Source organism: Podarcis raffonei, chromosome 1 (genome assembly GCF_027172205.1).
Source record: "Podarcis raffonei isolate rPodRaf1 chromosome 1, rPodRaf1.pri, whole genome shotgun sequence".
NCBI lineage: Eukaryota > Metazoa > Chordata > Lepidosauria > Squamata > Lacertidae > Podarcis > Podarcis raffonei.
Window position 1 is genome coordinate 107,042,090 of NC_070602.1, and position 19,304 is coordinate 107,061,393.

The 19,304-nt window shown below is 39.1% G+C and overlaps 1 protein-coding gene across 1 annotated transcript in view; it reads left to right on the forward strand.

Annotated features, from left to right (window-relative positions):
- PSMD14 (proteasome 26S subunit, non-ATPase 14) overlaps nucleotides 1-17,032 on the forward strand; it is a 50,156-nt gene extending 33,124 nt beyond the window's left edge. Inside the window, exons 6-10 of the mRNA XM_053408095.1 lie at nucleotides 6,192-6,299; nucleotides 9,099-9,173; nucleotides 11,537-11,662; nucleotides 12,434-12,496; nucleotides 16,635-17,032. Of these exons, the coding sequence (XP_053264070.1) occupies nucleotides 6,192-6,299; nucleotides 9,099-9,173; nucleotides 11,537-11,662; nucleotides 12,434-12,496; nucleotides 16,635-16,733 (471 nt within the window). The 3' untranslated portion in view covers nucleotides 16,734-17,032. The remainder of the gene's footprint in view (nucleotides 1-6,191; nucleotides 6,300-9,098; nucleotides 9,174-11,536; nucleotides 11,663-12,433; nucleotides 12,497-16,634) is intronic.
- The last annotated feature ends 2,272 nt before the right edge of the window (nucleotides 17,033-19,304 follow it).

Sequence of the window (19,304 nt, forward strand, 5' to 3'; positions counted from 1 at the left end):
ATCACAGTTTGTTGATCTGGAGTATAATGTGTACAATTCACAAATTTGTCTGATAACAGAAAGTGGTGTGTGATTGTGTTTATTTTACTAACCAGTATATTCACAGCAATCACTTCCAAATATCTCTCCAGTAAAGATGTGTTAATTACAAAACAGACAAGGTCTTCTATTATATTAAAGCTACTAACAAGAAGACAGCAGGAATCACACATGTAAATAGCATCATCAACCCCTATTTTAGTCCTCTGTTTTGATCTGTGAGTTGCGCATAGACCAAAGGTGCTATTAAAGACTCACTGTATGAAATAGGCAGCATTATATGAACAAAATTTATTCAACAAGAAAACAGACCTTTAACATGAATTTAACAAGCCTGAGAAATTATAAACTATCATATGCTGCAGATTCATGCAGTGATAATAAACAAAAAAAAGGAAAGGAAGAGGTTTCCTTAAGCTAGCCAAACCGCTAATGGTTTTGTTATAAGCTGTCTACTGTTGAAGTGACCTCTGCAAAGTCTCAAGGCACTTGCACTAGGCAGGATTAAATCGTCCAGTTGGTGAAAAGAATTGCTGTATAGGACAACATGTAATAACAAAAAGCCACCTTGATCTGTATACTTTTTTTCCACTTTGCTGTTACACAGAGCTCTTTATTCCCCCTTCTTAGGGAGAGGTAATTGTCATGTAAGCCTTTAGGCTGCATTTTAATGCAATTATGCATTGTCATGGTCAGAAGAAATTTAGAGGTCTAAAGAACTCTCAAGTCCTTGCAAAAACGGAAGCGATATATCAATTTATTTCCTCTTGAATTGACCCTACTGTGTCCACAAAGTTTCCGCTGCTAAATTTAAGGTGACTGCACTGCTGTCACCGCATCACAATGAAATTCAAAGTACACAAACCTAAAGAAGGCTTGAGCTACTGCATATATCGCAAGTGCTCACCAGGGCTTTATCCCTGAATCTTACTGTAGCATAATTAACACCTCCTTCATCCACTGCTCATTAGTGCACTGGACATTAATGAGCCTATTTATTTTGATACGATTATCTAAAGAAGGGACTCGTTTGTTCTTGCTGCGCAAAAAAGCAATTATAAGATTGCATAGAAATCAAAATGTAGGGTGTGTTGCTGCATTTATGCTTTTTTATTGCATCCCAGATCTAATTTTAGGTTGCAGGTTGTTGAGCATGTTAGTTTTCCTTAAGACAGTTGCTATAGTGATCACAGTGAATTCCTTTAATCTTGGTGTAGTTAAAATATTCTTTTTCTCATTGGTTGTAATGATGCTGTTAAGTAGAAGCAAAATGTCACTCAAGTCATATTTTTGTCCAGTAGTTTATTAGAAATGACTTTCTTAATTCCAAATCAGATGCCCTTATGCAATTGCTGTGCCTAGGCATAAAAGCCAGTACAGTGGTACCTCGGGTTAAGAACTTAATTCGTTCCGGAGGTCCTTTCTTAACCTGAAACTGTTCTTAACCTGAGGCATGCTTTCGCTAATGGGGCCTCCTGCTGCCGCTACGCCGCTGGCATGCGATTTCCGTTCTTCTCCTAGGGAAAGTTCTTAACCTGGAGCAACTGCTTCCTGCTTAGCAGAGTTTGTAACCCGAAGCATCTGTAACCCAGGGTACCACTGTATAATTTTCTCCAGGGACATATATCTGAGCGCTGATCAACAGCACAGTCAAATAGGCAGACCACTGGTGATTATCAGAGCCATAGAATTGCCTCTGTTCGAGGAGCAGCATGGAAATTGATTTGAAACAAAGCTATTGGATGAATGTCCAGGGTTCCCAAAGCGTTTGTGCTTGTATAGTTCCACCACAAACCATTAGATGGCTAAAGGCATTTCCATAAACGTTGCCCAAATATGACCTTGTAAAACTGGGCCGCTGTAATCATAACACAGTTGTAAAACCTGATGCTTGGCCATTGATTCAGCATCGTTTGCAGCAAGCGATTTTGAAAAGTGCATATGGAGCTCAAATACAAGTAGAAGCAATTTTGTTAGAAAACGCCATTGCAGTCTTGGACGGCTTCCATGTTTTCTAGTGGAGCAGTCAGAATCCATTCTAGGAGTGTAAGTGTTAGTACTCTAAAATATGAAGCACCTTTTGAATCTGATACACTGCCAAGTAATTGTATCTTTATCCTCAGTGTAAATTCTTTATTTGTGTTGTTTCCTATCAAGTAAGCCTCTAGAGGACTGCAGTGTAGAATATTTAGTTATGTTTTTACTTACTTTTTATTTATACTCCCTTTTTTGCTGTGGTTGGGCATTTGCAGGTGTTCATAAATTAAAACATCTGGTTCAAATGCTGCTTCAAGAGTTTGGGAAACTGATAAGAAACCAACGTTACATTAAAAATACTAGATTTATAACTGAAATTTAAAAGCTGGCGCCGATCTCTAAAACACTCAGCTTTTGTAGTTGCTGTAACGGTGTCATACAGTTGCCTCAATCTAGGAAGGGAAATCTAGGCATGGGAATGGCTTTTCACAGGGAGATCATCTTTCCATCATTTTTCTACTGCATGCATAACAGGGACAGGGGTACTAGCAGCTGCTACACACACACACAATTTATCAGAGGGGTACATGGCCAGTGTCTCCACAGTGTCAGCTGTGACTTTATTTCCTTCCTTGTCAGTTGATCAGCTCTGATAGTACAGGAGATAAGAGCTGGAAAAGGAATAGTGTCTGAGAAGCAACAGCCACAAGGCTGTTGCGGTGGTGGTTTGTTTAATTTATGACCCATCCTTCACCATAAGACACAAGTGGGTTACAACCATTTAAAATACAGTGTTAAAAACAGTTTTAAACCATTAGTCACAAGGATAGAGTGGGTCCTAAATATAAATATACAGTGGTACCTCGCGTTACATACGCTTCAGGTTACATACGCTTCAGGTTACAGACTCCGCTAACCCAGAAATAGTACCTCGGGTTAAGAACTTTGCCTCAGAATGAGAACAGAAATTGTACGGCGCCTGCACGCCAGCAGCGGGAGGCCCCCATTAGCTAAAGTGGTCTTCAGGTTAAGAACAGTTTCAGGTTAAGAACGGACCTCCGGAACGAACTAAGTACTTAACTTAATCTTGGGTGTCAAAGGCCAGGATAAGAGGTACATTTTTTGCATACATTGGAAACTGTATAGTGAAATTGCCAGGTGTACCTCTGTGGGGAGGGAATTCCACAACTTAGGGGCTAATCCTGAAAATGCCCCCTCCTGGGCTGTTAAGCACCCCACCCCACCCTGAGTCCCAACCTCTTGGTACATATGCGCTTGGGGTTTTCTTATCAGGATTATACAAAGCATCAAGCCACCTCTTGCATACTCTCATTTCTTTCTTCTCTTTTTAGTTGCTTCTATTAGGAAGCACACAGTATATGCATATATTTGGATCTCACTGTCTGGAAATCTAAAGTAACTTTTTAAACCGGGTGGGGAACCCATCAAGTAAACGACAATGTTAGGTTAAAATTATGTATTTAATTAGATAATCATAAGGGTAGAAGGAATGTGCAGGTATCTCTGCCCCCCCCCCCAAGAAACCCCACCAAATATTTTTGCCTTCAGTTACATCTTACATTGGACAACTTCAGTTACTCTGTGGTACTAATGTGCAAATAATAGTTCTTTTTTGCAGACTACCCAAAAGAAATGGCGTGGTGCTAAGCTATTGGGCTTGGGGTGCAGGATAGTGCTAACCCCTTTCAGGAAGCAGCAGGGGGCTGAGCATGGTGTAAATCTACCTACTGACTCCTGAGTTTTCATTCATTTAATGCAAGTTCTAAAAAAAAATGTAAGACACCTTTGTCCCATACTGTTTGGGGACTTTTTCTTATAGAACTAATTCCCCAAACTTTATACTTTTGATGGTTTGCTGTTTGTATAAGGACACAGGTAGTTGCCTAAATCTGAGTCACATCAAAGATCCATCTAATTTAATATTGTCTACACAGACCTGCAGTGGCCCAGGGTTTCAGGCAGTTTTTTGTAGTCTTACCTAGAGATGCCAAGGATTGAATCTGGGACCCTTTGCCTACAAACTGGTGTTCTGCCAGTGAGCTACAGATGTCCCCTTTTGAGTTAATATCAGCCAACAGGGTTGCCACCCTTTGTAAGTCCTCCAGCAACCACATTAAGCTATGCAGGTTGCGAGCTGAAATGTGGGAGAAGGGTTCTTCAGCGTCTCTTTTTCTCTAACTTCATGATGATGAGAGCTTTGTTAATTAGACAAGACTTAAACATTTGATGTGTCATTCATTAGCAAGTGCTTAAAAAAACTTTGGTTCAGGAGTACAATTTATGCTTTTAATTTTCTGAACAATAGAATCTATAGTTGATGCTTACAGTGCCGTAGGAAAATTCCTATTTGTAGCTGTGTTTGTTACTCATTGGCCTTATGGCAGTGCTTACAATGAAGAATGACTTGCATCACATAATATTCCAACAATATACTCTTGCATTTGTTATTTCTCTCTTCTGCCATGTAGGCATAAAGAATATGTAATCACCCAAAAGTTGTTTGTTTCACCCTCTGATCCAAACAGTTTAAACTCTTGTTTGCTGCCCTTTGGTACCCAGCTGAAGAGCAGAACCGAACAGCTTCTGTAGCTTAGGGATTGAAAGAAGATAACCTCTGGATTTGTTTTGCTAACCTCTGGATATGTTTTTAGCTCCTCTTATTTCAGTTCTGTGGGGTCTCATTGGTAATTCTAACCTTTGAATCATTGATTCTCCTTAGTCCATGCAGCTTTCGTACATTTTGGGAGGCCTCTTAGGATTGAGTCCTGGCTGCCTCTCTCCTGTGCTCTTAATGTTTGCTTGGAATCATAGTCTGATTCAAGCACTGCTTCCATGCAGAAAACATTTGCATTAGGAAGAAGCCTAAAAACTTCTGAGTGGTTCCTCATCCTGCGATCTCATATACATCCTATTTAACTTGCCACTGGCATTCCCCTAGTGGAGATGGGTGGTTGTGTGTTGATGCAATTGTCTGTTGGTATCATTTCCTAAGGCTCAGTGTGGATTTTTGCCATGCTATTCCTACAAAATTGTAAAGCTGCAATATGCTCCTTTCCTTCAATAAGCTTTGCACATTCCTTGTAAATAATCCTGCAAAATAGGCTACTGTTATTATCCTCTTACTATGGATGGAGAGCTGATAATGTAGCTGGTAGTTGAGGTGAGATAAACTGGGGGTTTTAGACTCTCCTCACACTACACTACACCGGCGCTCTTTACTTTGAGAAAAAGGAAAGTTGGATCACTGCTAAACAAAACAGCTTGAAGGACTGAGGGCTGAATTGAAAAACAACTTGTCTCTAGCATTGTAGTCTTTTGTGTTGGTTGCCCCACGTCAGAATTTGCAGTGTCTGTTTTGTACCCACCGGGTCCTTTCTGAAGGCTGCATAGGCAAAATCAAGAGTCGCCTTTATGGCTATGGTTTGAGAGCGCTTAAACAAAAATAAGTAAATAACAAAACAAAAACACCTCCCCGAAAGTTGCCCACTGTATATTTACAGATGTAAGTGACCTTGATTTTTGTTCCCTTCCCTTTTTTGGTTTTGCTTGGTTTTGCTCCTGGCCATGACACTGACAAGGTCGTCATAATCCATCCGACAGTTTATAGCCTCTTTCCTACTTGCAGGGAGTAAAAAGCATCTGACTAGAAGGGAATACATGGGGAAAGTTCCTTGCTGACTATAATTTTGTTGTCATTTCAAGTATTCCAGTGGTATAATTGATGTGACAGGACTGGGCTTTAAACATGGTCCCTTAGCTTGTGCTCACTTTCAGATTTAGTTTCCCTGTCATTCAATTTGACTAGGTAAGATGTAGGTGACAAACATGTTTTTAAAGTTTGTGTGTGTGTGTGTGTGTGTGTGTGTGTGTGTGTGTAAACTTAAGCCACCAAAATAAGAGTGTATAAAACTTAATTTATTTTTTCTCAGCTGCCCCCAAAATGTAGTAATTGGTGTCACTTTACAATACTCAACCGAGTTGGTGTGCTGATGGCAGAGACAGCAGGAGGTTCTTTTTTATTAATATTATAATTAAATAATTTTCTGGAGAAAGGCCAAAAACAGATGTGAGTTGATCGTGACTTCTCCACTGTTACTTGGTGCAATCGCTTGTATTTTCTACAAAGAATTGACTTTGGCATCTTGTTTTTACAGGTTGTTATTGATGCTTTCAGATTGATCAATGCTAATATGATGGTCTTGGGACATGAACCAAGACAAACAACTTCAAATCTGGGTCACTTAAACAAGCCATCTATCCAGGTAAATTCAGTATTTGGTATATATGTGTCTATATATATATATATATATATATATATTTATAATACATATTATTAATATTTGCATACACACACACTTTTTTTTGGTAAATGTAATCTTCCTCCATAACCCTATCTGATCACTGAGGTCATTAGACAAGGCCCACATGTTTCTCATATTTGTCCTATCATTACTTGGATCAGGGTATTTAACAATAAAACTCCATCTTTATGGAACATTCTTCCTCCTGAAATTAGATAGGTACCAACTGCAGTTTGTTTTTGTTTATCCAGACATTCCTAGGTTGTTAATATCAGCTTTGTAGGCCACCAGCCTTTGTGTAAGTTGTTGAACTGTATTTTAAACATTTGTTAATTTTATATTTCATTTTATAATACACTGATTTGAGCATTTTGAATATGAAATGGCTTATAAATACAATAAATTACATTTATAAAATACTGACTCTTACTATAGAGATGCAATATTACAGCCAAAGTTAAGAGATTTCATTTTGCATAAAGTGACTCATTTTTACGGCTGCCATGCCTTGTTTTTCCAGAGATCACATGCAGATTTATCAGATTTTTATAGGTGTGTGTTAGAATAAATTATTTCCACATCGTTTTGTTTTAAACACTGGTGCTTCTTCTGTTCTCTCTTTCTGTTGGTCCTAGTTTTTCATATAAGTGCTGAGTTCATAAGGGCAGTTCCATTGAATCATCAAATTAATTGCTTGGAATATCTCTGCTGACTTCAGTAGCTCTGCTAAACAAATCTGTACTTATGGGGTTATAGCTTGCCTCCATTAGCACTTCAATCTTAGCTCCTCAGAAAATAGGCCTTTTTGGATATTTCCTCATAACCTGAGATTTTATTTGCAGTGTGATCCAAAATACAAGTCGTGGGTTTGCAGGCATCCTCCCATGTTCTCTTTAACCACAGGTAGAAGATAAAGGGGATAATTCATTCTATCCAAAGTTGTGCATGTGAAAAGCTTAATAGTCAAGTTACATGCAATTTTTATGTATCTTGGGGTTTTTTAATGATTTTTTTTACTGTCTACAGTAAACCACTTAGAGAACTTTTGTAGTCGTAAGGCATATAATTTTTAAAAATAAAAACAAACACCCTATATTATTTTATCTTGTATGAATAATCTGGCATTTAGGACTACAGTTCTTAGAGTTGGATATAAACAGAGCTCCATACAGGAAGCTTCTTGTTTCTTAAACAAGCATTCCCTCATGAATGATTAATGCTTTGTCGCTATCATTCTCATGCTCTAATGACAATAATTTCAAAAAATATATATATTATTTTTTTCTTTCAAAATGAATTTTAAAAGGCCCAGATAGTTGCCACAAAGAACCTTAATTATTCCTCCAAAGATTAATTACAGGAGCACCAATAGCAACATATGCTGTAAACACTGGACTTGCATTGAAAACAGCATAGTACCACTGTTGAGTTGGAATCATAGGCTCCAGCGTTTTCTCTCACCCTGGAGACTTCCTACCTAGTCATAGTCATAAACTCCTCAGACTTCAAAACGTATATTGGTAGCATGAATGCAGTAGCTTAACAAAATATTGAGCAAACCAAAGAATGCTTGTTTAATAAGGTGGAAGTATATTACTCAATTTGAATCTGTGCAAACTGCAAATCCTAATGAGTATGGAAGAACCCACTAATGTTTTTGATTGGGTGCAGGCAAGCCTGTGCTTGTCTGTTTCTAGAGAATATATTACTGGGCTTTTCAAGGCAGCATGTAATGACCTCTCTGGCAAACCCCAAAGTGTCATGCTTCATTATTATTTTGTTTTAGAGAGTTCAGTAATACCTTGGTCTCAGATCAGCTGTTAAAAGCATTGCCAACCTTTGCAGGTTCTTTATTCTAAGCCCAAACCTAACAATTTGTATATTCCAACATTCCTTCTAAATTACCATCCATTAATATGTGTCATTCCTTAGAAACAAGAAACAAGAATTCAAATAGTTGTGTGTCTGCATGTGGAATAACAGCTCTTGTCGTATAGGGTTTTGTTGTAGCAGCTCCTACTGTCAAAGAGACAAGCTGCTGTTTGGCTTCTAAAAGCGATTCTATCTTTTTAGTGATAGAAACTGTGGCACCAGAACAGGCAGAAAACCCTCTGTCCTTCAAAAAACAGCAAATCTCAGTTGAGGCTGTGGCTCTCCCTTGTGCAGATCTGATATTACTTTGGATCCTGGCCATAAACAGTTACATGCATTTATTTAACTTCCATTTGAGACAAATACTCATGTTAAAAATTTAACTATTGTCGTGTGAAAATTGTCTGCTTTGCTTAAGGCCATTTTAAGATTGTATTTTACATAACTGCACCAAAATTAAAATTTTGGGTGACGGAATAGGAGTTGTATCCCGTGTTGGTCCTACTCAGGGTTGTCTCATTGAAAATAATGAACATGTCTACTTTAGGTCTATTAATTTCAGTAGGTCTGATCTGAGTATAACTTAGACAGATACATCCTTACTAAAAGGATTAATCATCTTCTATACCTAGTTATAGTCCCCTGCTTGTACCCTTTGGAAATGTGTGTTACATTTTGGATGCGTTTCTAGCAAAATATAAAGTACAGCAAAATATGTAATTGATGGCTATATGTTTGGGCAGCTTTGGATATGGAAACCTAAACAACTTTCAGGAAAGTTTTTCAAATTACAGCTCAAGTCCATGTTTCTAGACTTTAATCAGATTCTTGCATGTATTTAGTAGAAATTATCAGATATATTTTATTTATTGCTTTTAAATGTTCTAGGCGTTAATTCATGGATTAAATAGACATTACTACTCCATTACCATCAACTACAGGAAGAATGAACTAGAACAGAAGGTAAGTTTTGTTCCTAGCGTATTTTCAATTGTTTGGGGTATTATTTTAAAAATTGCTTGCAAATGGCTTAAATTGACTTACAGCATGCTGCAGTGTTGTGATAAGAATTTTAATTTCTAATATCTTTTGTTGTCATTTATGTCATTCTCCCCCCCCCCCTTTATGTCATATGGTGAATGCATTACCTTGCCCAAATGAACCTCAGCCTGAACTTCATTGTGGAATTCTACATTTCTTCCAGAAGGCACCTGCATGCCTAACTAGTGAATGCTAAATAAGTTTTTGGTGAAAATCAGTCTGTCTTAAGTCAATAATTTAGGAACATCTTTGTTTAAATGATGAAGGAAATGTGGCTATTTTTAAACCCACATATTTCTAAATGCTATTTTCCATTTCTTTGGTCCTGCATGTAGAGAATGAGGTATTCCCTAAGGTGTAGAACTTTTATAGATTACCACCAGTATCTTGAATTGTCTTTGAAAACAAGCAGATTGTGTGTGTAGTTGCTACAGTACAGAATGAATATATTTATGCCTTCCACTACCTGTGAGTGGCATGGTATAACATTCTGCAGTGGCTGAATATTCCAAAGAAATTTTCAGGACAGTCATATGTAAACTCTATTCCAAAATCAGTCCTCAGGTTTACAAAATCATGAATGATGATGTCAAGGTCCTTGTTTCATGAAAACTTAAGTTTTGTATGATCCAATTAGAATTTTTCCTTAAACTTGCTGAGGTAATATTGAGAGACACACTTAAGTCGTTCAAAGCTGAACATAAGAATAACTGCTGGCAAGTTAATAATTCCTTGTTGTACATCATACTCTTTCGTTGTTGTTGTTTCATTACAACCAAAATCTTTTCTGTGCTTCAAATGATACAATAAAAAAGTTGTTCTAGAATTCTATATACTGGTTTCTATATACTGCTAGTTTCCTTTCTGCCTTACAAAGTCTACTAATTTCCCCCAAATGCAGAATGTTATTGTATGGTATGACAGCAATAATGGATTCCACTTGGCTTGTTCATCACTGTCGGTAAATGTTTTTTAGTAGAATCTAGTTGGTGCCCTTGCAGTCACAGAAGAGCTTTGATCCAATTGATGCTTTCACAAACAGAAGAGACTGGGATTTTTGCTGATTTGCCCTTCCACCAAGTTCTAGAGAGTCCCTCAGCTCTCTGGAGCCAATTTTCAGTGTAAGGGGATGCTGAGGACTGCAGGAGGGAATGGTTTGTTCTGTTATTAGAAGCATCTACTGGATCAAAAGCACCAGGGTGTCAACTAGATTCTGCCCTTTAAGACAGCCTCTTTCTATGTCAAGTAACTCCCATGCTAGTTATTGGAGGGTATAGAAATTAAATAAAGGCTGTATTCAAACATTACAGTTACATAGTTTTATTGACAAGCAGAATCTATCCTTTGTCTTGCTTGGAACCACCTCATTAAAAGTGTGCAAGAACCAGATGACAAACTCTTTGCCAATTCAAAAAATTTAAAAAAGGAGAAATGAAATACTTTTGTGTTAGTGTTGGACCTTCTGTAATAGACCTGTGCTTTCAAGACATTAAGAAACGTACAAATGAATGGTTCCTTTGGATCTTAGTTCCTGCAGAAAAACCTTTTTTCCCCCTCTCTGCTCTACATTTTGGAGTCTAGGCCTTAGAACTAACCTGAGGAGATTGTATTTTTGTTCATTACACTGCGAGCACTTTTGTAAAGGCGAGAACAGTAATTGCCAAGTGTGACAAAGAAGAGATTTTAGGGTTCAGGGCTATTTCCATTAACATGTGAAGTCTTCACCTAGTGTGCAGGCATCCATTTCAGTCCAGTGTCCTTCTCTGCACATTCATGACTTCATTCTCATGACTGGGAATCGGACCTCTGCAATTCTGACACCAATTATGTATTGGAAGCTGATAGTCTGGCAGAATGCCTGAAACCACATGATCACAAACCATTTTTAGCACTCAATTGGGTCTTTATAAATCCCCCTGTGAGGGTGGCTTCAAGTTTTACAATTATCTTTTAGAGCAAACAATTTCTCTCTCATCAGATGATCTCCAATGGATACTCAACTCTGGGGTGAGGAGTCAACTTACAAAACAGAAAAATAATCTGTGATAGCCCCAGTTAATTCAGACTTGGCAGCAGTGTTCTAAGCACTTTCCGTCACCAAAAACTTTCCTGTCTCTTGCCATGTGTTGCTTCAAATCCTGATAGACATAGAAAATCTGCATGATTCTTCACAGTTCAAAGTTTATTGCATAACTGAGGCCACAATTACTAATACTCAAACTCCTGCTCTCACCTAGAGTAAGCACTTCCACAATCAGTAATACTTTGTTGACTTTCCTCACCAGATGTTGCTCAATTTACATAAGAAGAGTTGGATGGAAGGTTTAACCCTTCAAGACTACAGTGAGCACTGCAAACTCAACGAGACAGTAGTGAAGGAAATGCTGGAATTAGCAAAGAACTACAACAAGGTACCACAGTATGCCATTGCTTGAGCTGATGATATTCTGTGGGTGCCCCAGACTTGTTTTTGCCTTTGGAATTCCAGATTCAGATATCCAGTCTACATGTACTGGTGGGATAGCTGTTCATCCTTTAAAAAACAAAGAATAAAAATCAGGGCACTTAGTACTGGAATTGGGGGGCCAAAAACCCCAAACTGAAATGGCATTGTTGAACATTAAAAGTGTCTAAGAAGTGAGCATGAAATTGCCAGCCCTGCTGGCACCTGCTTTCTTTTTTAAAAAGGTAGAAAAGTGCACAACATAGGCAGGCTTAGCCTTTATAATATATATAAACATGTTGCAAACCTAGCGAGAGAGAAGGGCTTATCCCATCAGAAGCAAGATCCAATGATACTTGCGTGTTCCTTGCTAGTTGCGCCACTTCCTTCCATCCTCCGGTTGTCTCCCCCTCTATCAGAAGTTAGGCCCCTGCCCTGAAGAGTGTTTACTTTTTCATGTCAGTCTGTGAAGGGTGGTGTACATTGTTAGCACCACAGATATAAATGCTACACTTCACAGACCACTTACAGTGGCAATGAAAGCCCTGTTATACGGGGCGGGGGGTGGAGATGTGGGCCTTGACTGTTTCCCTAGCACAGCTTCCTTTTTCATTGGGTATGTAGTGATTAAAATGATGCTGTCACTTCAGCTTCAGCCTTATAAAAGAACATTTAATTTTGGGGGGCTCCTGATTTAATAAGATCTCAAATGCTAACCTTTTCTGCATATCCTTCACAGGCTGTGGAGGAAGAAGATAAGATGACACCTGAACAGCTGGCAATAAAAAATGTTGGCAAGCAGGTGAGGTGTAATGAATTATACTGACGTGAAATAACATGTTTTGTGTATTTTTGTTTAGTCACATGCTGATGATTTTTCCTTTCTCCTTAACTCCTTACAAATGGTGCACTTATTTCCACTGAAACAAATTATTTGAAGTCTTTGACTTGAGATAGTCTCAACAGTGGGGCATAAAATTGTCATTTGGCATCTGCCACTGTTTCATTTGGTATTTTTCTACCTAAATAAACCATCTGGCATCCTATCCTTAAAAACAGTGGGTTTTCCCTAGTATTCCTGCACTTGGGCACCAAAGCCAAGAGAACAAGAATATCCATATAAAATTCTGTCATCAGCACAAAAATTCAGCCATTACCAATGCTCAAAGCCCATGTCCTTTGGATTTTAGGACGGTAAATTTGGATTGTTACTATGAAACCTAATCCTTGAATCCCAGAGTACTACTTGACTTGTTCCTTGTGCCATAGAGAGCTGGGAACGCCTTCTTTTTCAAATGACAATCCCCTGTGCCAAAGGGCATTCCAAGGAGGGGGGGTATTCATAATCTGTTTCCATTTACTTGGAAGTAAAGTTGCCAGGTTGCCTGCCAAATAATCCCCCAGGGACCTTAATATCCCTGATGAGGGAGTGAGTTATCCTGCAGGCCTTCTTCCATTGTACACCCCACCCAGCTCCATCATGTGGCAAGCTAAAGGTATAATAACATGGTAACTAATATGGGGATGATTTAATATTGTCCTACCTTACAAGGTAGTGGATGTAAGGGCAGCACTATTTGAATATTACCAGGTGCTATGCAAATACCCAATATTGAGTCTCATGGCAAGGACTTGGACATGAGTTTCAGTGAACAGGGTGCATATCCAGGCATTTCTAGAAATGGCTGTGTAGGAAAGTCAGGCAGGGCTTTTTTTCAGCTGGAAGTCACTGGAACTGAGTTCCGGCACCTCTTTGTTGCATTTCAGCACCTCAATGGTGCATTCCAGCAGCTGTGTAGTTTTGCAGTGCCATCCCCCTGCATGGTGCTCCGGGCTGCAGGCAGCAGGGTGATTTTGGCGGTGAAGGTTTTTATGTTATCCCTGTGGCATTGGGTCAAGCGGGCAAACGGGGGGGGGGGGGGGGCACACACTCAACAACTCATCCCACTTAAAAAGGGGGAGTTCCAGCACCTCTTTCTAGAAAAAAATCTTCATCAATCCGAAAGGGCATTTTTGTTGAAGGGAGGAAACAAACTATTCTGATACTCCAGAATGTGGGGGGTTGAAGCTTTTTACAAACCAACCAACAAACCCCTTTTGTTTGAAGAAAGAGACAGTACTGAGGTTTACTATGGGTTGTACCCAGCACCGATCAAGCAGATTTCTGCTCAGAACGTCCCTTTCTTTTCCTCCACCCTGTACCCCCCCAACAAACCTGATTTGGAGGGTCAAACCCTCTGGAGCAGATTTTGAAAAGACTACTAAGGGCGGAGCTACAGGCAGAGGAAAGGAAAGTTCTGCTGCACATGCAGAAATCTGTGAAAATGGAACTGCAGCATTGCATGCAGCTATTTACTTATAAATGGTTATAGCCATGGAACAGAGTATGTTCCCTTATCATGTCATTTAAAAATTGTGCTGCCTGAGCAAGTACATCTACATCTATAGCAGGTATGCAGGGTAGAAATGAAGTTTAGGAAGGATGAGCTAGTTATCTCAGCTACAGATCTTTTACTATCTGTCATCTTGCTTGGATCCAGTTGCCTTGAATTGTGGTTACCTGAAGAATTGCCTTCTCCCATCCACACTTGCATTGATCTTGTTTGGAGGCCTTCAGATTCCCTCTTCTAATGTAGAGAGGCAGGCTAAAGAAGGTCTTTTTGCAGTGGTGATGCAGTGGAAGACTTGACAGGTGCCCATCCTGAGGTCTTTATAGCCTTGGGAGAAGGGGGCATCTTAATTACAATCTAATAGGTGCTTCAGATATTAAATGCAGTTTCCTCTTGCTGGGTTTTAAATCCTGTTTTAAATTGTTTTGGCTGCTTTTTATGCCAATTTCAAGTTGGGGGGGTGGGGTTACTAGGCTTTTTGCCTTTGTGATTTATTGTGTTTGGATTTAGTGATTTTAATTGCAAATTGTAATTTGTGTTGTTGTTTTTAAATTAAACTACCCAGGGGACTTAGTTGGATGGGCAGTATACAAATGTAATAAACCTAAGTTGCAGCTTTGGACAACAGGAGAGGCTGAGAAGACAAAGTCTTGTTCTGGCTGTGTCATTGGGTTTGCTTATTAACCAGGTTCATCTTGGAAAGCATAACTAATCTTGGCAAAAGATAATCCTCCTTTGTCCAACTGTGCAGTTTCTTAACGGAGGCACATGAAACAGTCAAAGAGTGGACAAAAATAATGTTTAATTCAGTAGCAAACTATGGATACGCTACTTGTTTGCAAATCAAAATTTTCTAAAAAGAGCATTTTAGCATCAGGGTTTTCCCCCCCACTTCACTATCCCCCACCCCCAATCTGTATTTTATGGTTTGTTTTCATTTATTTAATTGGAAAGCACTTTTGTTTTGAGTGAGGATATCTTAAAATAACATGGGATGGAGTCCCAGTTCCATTGGAAGCAAATGGCAAAGCTCCCATTGATGTCAATGGAGCCCAGAATTCATTAATGAACTTGATAAATGAATAAGAACAAGACAGTGTTATAATGGATTGTTGAAATTCACTATTAATTTTCAGTGCAATGCATACCCAGATATTTAGATAAGTATCTTTTTCAACAGGGTGACATGATTATGGTTTAATAACAACATTGCATTTTGCAGTGTGGTACTGTACATGCCTACTCAGGAGTAAGTCCCATTGAGTTCAGTGGGGCTTACTCCTAGGTAAAAGGCTATGCGATTGTGATTGTGATCTGATGCAGCCTGCTAGTGTTGCAGTTGGATTAAGGGTCAGACTACCTTTGACACGGCTCATCAGTTCTTTCCCCCAACAAATTGCGCTTTCAGTCTCAGTAGCTACAAGAAGATGGGGTGGAGCGTATGTGGGGCGCCTTTATTCTCTCGCTGCAGATGAGAAAACACCTTGTTAGTGTGGCTTTCAACAGACAAATTGTAGGAATTGTGTTGAGCAACCCATTATCCTCTAACCACTCTTCCCGCTCTTAATTGCAGCCTCTGAGGCTGTTTTGCACTTTAAAAAACAAAAAAACCCTTGCTTATTTGGCTATGGCTATTTTCATGCTGATCTGTTGCAACTATTATTACTATGATTTATTTATTAAAATTGTATTCTGCCCTATATCCGCAGGTCAACGAGCACAGTCAACATGGGGGAGCATAGTATTGAATAGCAAATGTTGTCCTAGTAGGTCCCTATATAGTAACTCCCTGCCACTACCTCTTATTTAACTGCCCTAAAGCAACCACAAGGGGGAACTGCTGTGTTGGAACAGGTTTTGAATGGGGTGCCCTTTAATATGAAAAAGCAGCACCATACAAGGCCACAGTCCTGTGTTTATGGGCAGTGTGGGTCTGATTCAAAACAGTTGCAGACAATTAATGTTCACGCTTCTGGAGATCTCCCCTGGCACTTCATGGTGGTAGGCAGGTCTGAAATTTAATAAGTGAAGAAGAAGATGATGATGATGATAATCCCCAGTCAAGAATCCTCTGCACATTCCAGTGTTGTCACAGAGCTTTCTGTGCAATGTAGTCCCCCCCCCCATTCACCTGGATTGCACACAAGGAGCTGCCCAAGCCAGTACAAGGAGTGGGAAAGCTATTGCACGTGTGGAGGGCTTCATTTATCCATCATTGTCCTCCACTCCTATAGCCACAAGAATTGCCCATCAATGTCAGGATATTAAGGGGGAAAGAAGTATGTCTCTTATTGTTAGGTCCTCATTTGTTCAAAATGCCACTTTCAGGACAATAACATGCTTAGTTTGTATGAACACTGTGCAGCCTCAATCTAACGCTTAAGATTTTTTAATTACAAACTATAACAAATAGCTTGCATAAGAGAACCCTGAGTTTTAATTGCTTATTGATGCCATCAGTTCTGCCGTGGAATAGAAACACAGAACAAATAATTGCAAATGTGATGTTCCGATAAGGTCTACGAATAATATTTTCTACTTGTATTTTAGGACCCCAAACGTCACTTAGAAGAACATGTGGATGTGCTGATGACTTGCAACATTGTCCAGTGTTTAGCAGCTATGTTGGATACTGTTGTATTTAAATAATGACTTGCTTGTAAATGCTGTTCCCAGTCTCTGATCATCCATTGTTTCAAGCACTGAGACTAAGATATGTTTGGATTTCAAAGACATCATTTGCAGTCTAAGAGCATCTCTCTAACACCTTTTCATCTCAGTTTATGCAATTACTTTGGATATGTTTTTATGTCAGGGTCTTTGCAAATTCCAGAGCAATTCTGGAACTGAGTTAAAAATGTGGTTGGGGTTTGGTGTGGTTTTTCATTTAATATTTGGAAGAAAATCAGCAGTATATATATTTTGATTATTGCCATATAGGTGTTTTTTTTAATAACCGTAGTGTTCTGCTTGTGTTGTTCATAAATTGGGGAGCGTATATTGTTGACAATATTGTACAAAGTTCAACAAGCAAAGAAATATATTTCAGTAAGCTGATGGGACATGGAGACCTGTGGCATGTGGTCATTTGTTGTTGCAGCACATATCTCTTCTATGCATAGGCAGCACTAATGTGGTCTTATTGCTTTCGGTGTGAGGGAGGACTGAACCGCAGAAAGTTTACAAGAGCTTGTCAGTCTTGAAATATATACCCAAAGCAATACTGGGGCACTTCTAAGCTCTTATCAGCACTGAGTTTGCTTCTGTCCTTTCCCACTCCCGTCTGAAATTATAACTTTTCAGGTCAGAGGAGTGTGGCTTCCAAGCAGACGTGAGCCTGTGTATGTGGCCTTTGACCACCGGGCAGGGCAGTTCACCTTATTAGAGAATGACTTCTCAAATTTGTGCAAAAGATGGAAACAAGATACAATGGTATTGAAGAGAATTTGGATTGCCTAGCTTGACGAATGGCCCCTGCAATGTGCTGGTTAAAAACCTTGAAATTGGAGGCAGGTTTTTTGAGAATGTATACGGTGGCCCAGTTAATTTGAGCTATCATTTTGAGCAAACAGGAGAGGGGCAATTTTACAGCAGCTAACCTGGACACCATTATGGGATGTGTGCTGGAAAGGGGCAGTGGGAAAGCAAGATTTTGAAAGAAGCATGCTAAACCCATCAAATGCTGCACAAAACAACTAATCTTCTAAAACCCTTGTGAGCTAATCATGAAACTGGCTCAAGCTTCCTGGCATAGCTGCTGTAAGCGATGGTGAGCGTCTATTTCACTACAGCTCTGTAAAGTACAGAATTCAGTATCTCAAAAACTTTCATTTTCAGTTGCTTTCCCCCCTCCCAACTTTTTGTTCTTGCTCTTGGGACTGCAAAGAGCCTTGAAAGTGTATGTGAATTCAGAAAAAAGGGTAGTGTATGCAATGCCAGAGTAACAAACCTATTAAAAACAAACTTGCCATAAAATACAATGATTCTTTGTCAACAAATTCTGCGAAACACCAAATCAAAAACATGCCTTCACAAATTCTTTTTGGGTTAAATCTTTTATTGTTATTATTTGTAAAAAAGAAACTGAAAAATACACATTTAATCAAACGGATTTGCACGTTAAAAACCATAAGAAAAGATGGAACCATCAAGACTCATTCAAGAGAGATTTTTAACCTCTGAAAATAGTTTTGTAAACAATCTCTTGCTGATAGATTCGAAGGTGAATAAAGGAAGAGAAATTTACCAATAAAACAACCCCGATTTGTCTGTTTTCTTTCACTCTTAGATAATTTTTAACTTCAGCCACTACAGGAGAAGTCCACATCTTTGCTGCCCACTTTTTAAAAATGTGCTTGCTTCCAGTATCCGGTGCATAAAGTTCTGGTAACTACTGTCATTCATGCTGTCTTTGTATTCGCTCTTGAATATGCATTGGCAAAAGACAGCTAACATATAAACTGTAATAGAATAACAGTAACTTCCCTGTCCCCTAGAATTGTTAGCTTTCTGTTTGAATTAAAAAATACTTTTATTTTGTAGTCCGAATGCAAGCCATTGGAGCACTACAGTTTTTACACCTCACCTAAAGTAGTAGAATCAGAATAAATGAATGTGAAACAAGCAATATTCAAACTTGATGCAGATTGCAAAACTTTGGCTATCTAGGCATAAGATGTGGGGTTTTTTTGTTTTTTGTTTTAAAAGCAATACACACAGCCTTGAAGATGTAAAGGATTTTTAATTAAATTGAAGACTGCAGCTGAAGAGGACTGTTTTAATTGATTGGGAGATAAAAAATATATACTGTACAAGCATTAAAAGGAACAGCTGAGGGAGTTGGGTATGTTTAGCCAGGAAAAGAGGAGATTGAGAGGAGATATGGCAGTCATCTTCAAATATCATCTAAAGGGCTATCACATGGAAGATGCAGCAAGCTTGTTCTCTCCTGCTCTGAAGGGTGGGACCCAAACCAATGGATTCAAGTTGCAAGAAAGGAGATTCCGACTAAACATCAGAAGAACTTTCTGACAGTAAGAGCTGTTTGACAGCGGAACAGACTCCCTTGGCAGGTTGTGGACTCTCCGTCCTTGGAGGTTTTTAAGCAGAGGTTGGATGACCATCTGTCATTGATGCTTTAGCTGAGATTTCTGCATTGCATGGGTTGGACTAGATCACCCTAGGGGTCTCTTCCAGCGCTACAGTTCTAGGATTCTAATA